The 3,525-nt window shown below is 56.1% G+C and overlaps 1 protein-coding gene across 1 annotated transcript in view; it reads left to right on the top strand.

Annotated features, from left to right (window-relative positions):
• Nucleotides 1-3,411, top strand: part of PELP1 (proline, glutamate and leucine rich protein 1) — a 17,424-nt gene extending 14,013 nt beyond the window's left edge. The window contains exon 15 of the mRNA XM_015427874.1: nucleotides 3,266-3,411. Within this exon, the coding sequence (XP_015283360.1) occupies nucleotides 3,266-3,411 (146 nt within the window). The remainder of the gene's footprint in view (nucleotides 1-3,265) is intronic.
• Nucleotides 3,412-3,525: the final 114 nt, after the last annotated feature.

Here is a 3,525-nt window from a genome sequence, read left to right as displayed (position 1 = left end):
CCCCCCCACCCGTTGGGCTGCCTCCCCTTCCAGTTCGCCGTGTTGTATTTATTCTGTTTGGCCTCGGCCAGCCGTGGGACTCTGTTGGGGTTCTCTTCCACCATTCCGTGCCCTCCAGCCTCTTTTTGTCTGTTGCACCTGTGAGCGTGGGGTGGGGTGGGGTGTCTGCCTCTTTTCTCGGGGGGGGTGGTCGCCCAGCGTGACCTGCACTTTAAGTACTCCCAAGTTTTTCCCCACAAGATGGGTCCCCTTTCCTGGGACGCTTTTGCCATGTGGGAGGAAGGGAAGCGGCTCTGTGTGTGTGTGTGGGGGGGGGGGTTTCCCTCCTTTCCACCACCTCCCCCCTTGGAAGTAGCTGCTGGGTGCTGCCCCTCCCCCACGTGCTCAGCCAGGCAGGCTTTTCCTCCAGGAGGCCCCCCCCCCTCCACCAAGGTCACCTCTCTCTTCCACCCCAGTGACTCCCGGCTGGTCCTGTGGCCGGTCCTGGCTGACGGGACCTGGATGTGGGTGTTGTGTAAACACCAAGGGCGCCACCTCTTCCTTCCCACTCTCTGAGAGGTGAGGGGGGGGGCGGGGGGCGGCGGGATTGTGCTGGGTGTGAGCCAGGCCGTGTTGTCTGTGACTGGCTCAGTCTGGTGTCCGTCCTTCCCTGTCTCTTGTTCAAACTTTCCTCCGGGGGTGGGGGTGGCGGCAGTCATGTGAGCCTGCTAGTTTGAGGGGGGGGGTTCTTCTGGGCACTCTGGCACCGTCTCTGTTTGTGGGACGTGGGGGGGGGCGTGACTCCTTCAGGCGTGGGGGTCTCCTGGAGGTTTTTGCTCCTAAAAGGGCACCCCTCCCCCCCCACCGCCTGCACATCCTGGAGCTGGGCTGTGGTTCCGCCCCTCGGAGACTGGCAGGCTGGCCTGTTGGCAGCATCTCCTTCAATCCTCCAGGGCCCCCTTACGCTCTGCGAGAGATCCTGGCAGCCTTGGGCTGGGGGGTGGGGGGAGTGCCTGTGGGGGTGGGGTGGCTGGTGGGCACGTGGGGGTCTTCACTGTCCCTTCAGTCACTTGTGCAATAAACGGTGTTGGATCCTGTCCCATCTCTGCTGTTTCAGTTCCTCTTTCTTGGCGGGGGGGAGGGGAGATTCCCAGCCAGCAACTTGCCTTTCTGCTGGAGGGGCCAGTCTTGGACTTATTGAAGCACTTATCTCCTGCTGTTCACTGGGAGTGGGGCTGGAGGTAGCGGAAGGTGGCAGAGGAGGACCTCTCCCGTTGCCAGCATGAACAGGAGCCCTGGGGGAGCGCCCACCTGGCCACTCGGGCATCTCACTGCAACTGGCAGTTGCTAAAATTGGCTCTGTGTGTCAGAGTGAACCAGCTCTTGCCTTTGGGGTGGTTGGTGGCCCATACAGATAAATAATCTGAGGTTTGGGTGGCGGGGGAGGTCTCTGCTGGCTAGAAAGGCCTCTCTCCTGGTCTGCCCACGGGGCTGGGCCAGTCTCTCAGTCAACGGGAGCCCGGAAGGGAACCTGCCTCCTCCTGAGTTTGGGGGGCTGAGGGGAGTCCATCAGTGGCTGGTCTGTGGCATCTGCTGCTAAAAGCCGAGGTCCTTTGGAATTGCTGCACGTGGCCGTCCCTCTCCCAAGAGTCGCTTACTTCCTGTGGTGATGCATCTCCCAGGAGGGTCTCTGTGCTTTTATTGTGTCTATAATGATGGGCTGAATCTTGTGTCCCACCCTCCCCTTTCTTGTATGTTGCTCTGACCACATATGGTGGGAACACGTGCTCTGAATAGGCTGACTTGTTCTCCCGTCGCTGAGTCAGGGGCCAGCCTGCCTCATGCAGCTGACGAGCTTCCTGGGACCGGGACGGTTCAGTTTGCTTTCAGTGCTTCCCCTTGGACAAGTACCCCCCCCACACACACACACACACAATCCCCCCCTCCCAACTGCCAGTAAGAAAATCCGTGTGTCCAAGGCTTGCTGTAGAAAGAAACTAACAGCTCATTACAGGGGCAAAGAAAGGCAGAATGAATGCCCTCTGCAACACCTCTTGTGGACAGGATTTCTGTCTGCTGATGCCTGTGAAGCAGAGTTCTTGCTTCAGTGCATATCAGAAAAAAAGAACCTGCCCCCCACCCCATCCTGTGCCATTTGCAACCGGAGCAAGCCAGTTTGGTGTCATGGTTAGGAGCACAGAGAACCAGGTTTGATTCCACACTCCTCCACAGGCAGCTGCTGGTGTGACCTTGGGTCAAGTTCTTTCAGAGCTGTTCTCTCAAGAGCTCTCTCAGCCCCACCTACCTCACAGGGTGCCTGTCTGTTGTGGAGTGGGGAGGGGAAGGGAAAGGGCAATTGTAAGCCACTCTGAGACTCCTTAGGGAAGTTTTAATTTCCCTAAATGTTAGCTAAGTATAAAAAGGTAAAGGTCTCCCTTGCTCGAAAGCCAGTCGAATCCGACTCTAGGGTTGCGGTGCTCATCTCCGTTTCAAAGCCGAAGAGCCAACGCTGTCCAAAGATGTTTCTGTGGTCATGTGGCCGGCATGACTAAACACCAAGGCACACGGGAATGCTGTTACCTGAGTGCTGGCTAAGTGTAGTGCATTATAAATCAACCAAGCAATACAACAAGAATCAAAAGTGTGTAGTAAATTTAGGTAGCATAATCAGTCGCTCCCCCTTCCCCCAGTGCTGGCAGGTCACAAAATACAGGGCTGCATCTCCCTTTCAGCCCCCTCATAACTGATGCAGCTGGAAAGCATGAGCTGCAACCTGGCCTGCGTGCAGTCACTCTGGCTCCATAGGTCACCTAAAAAGAGCTTGCCGGATCAAGCCGGTGGGGCTCCATCGAGTCCAGCAGCCTGTCCCACACAGAGGCGTGGAGGCCAAGGCCTTACCCTGATGCGACCCAGAGGTTAGCGGCCTCTGAACTCTGAACTGGGGTTTTGGTTTCACTTTCCCTTATGGACTAAAGAGACCCAATTTGTCCCTGGAAGTGTGGGTTGATAAAACAACAGAGGGTGTGCATCATGCATCTGGTGAAGCAGGCCTTGCGCTGTGAACAGTGTCCACCTTGGAGACAGATCAAGATGGGTAGAAGAGAGCAAGAGTCCAGGAGGCACCTTAAAGACTAACAGAACTGGTGGCAGCAGGGGAGGAGCTGTCGTGAGTCACTGCTCACCTTAAAGACTTACCAACATTTCTGGGCTGTTAAGTAGTTTATCATTGTGGGGGAGAGGTTGTTTTAGGTTAGCAGGCTGTCTGTTCTTTGGGCTTGTCTTGTAGCAAGCTGTCCCTGGGTATCCTTCTGGCTTTTCCTGTCATCTTCCTCGCCATATCAGGAGGATATTGTAGTTGCAAAATGCCTGCTGCAGATCCTTCAGGTGAGTCTCTCTGTCCGAGAGGTTGGAGCAGAGGCACCTATAGTGTAGGGCTTGGCTATACCCAGTGGATTGTTTGATGTGGTTGGGTTATAACTGGAGGCATGTGGATATGTTTGTCGATCTGCCAGTTTCTGGTATAATGTGGTACATAAGTGTCCCTCG

The sequence above is a fragment of the Gekko japonicus genome, unplaced genomic scaffold (genome assembly GCF_001447785.1).
Source record: "Gekko japonicus isolate JY-2015 unplaced genomic scaffold, Gekko_japonicus_V1.1 scaffold761, whole genome shotgun sequence".
In the NCBI taxonomy this organism is placed as follows: Eukaryota; Metazoa; Chordata; class Lepidosauria; order Squamata; family Gekkonidae; genus Gekko; species Gekko japonicus.
This window is presented reverse-complemented; position numbering and strand designations above follow the sequence as displayed.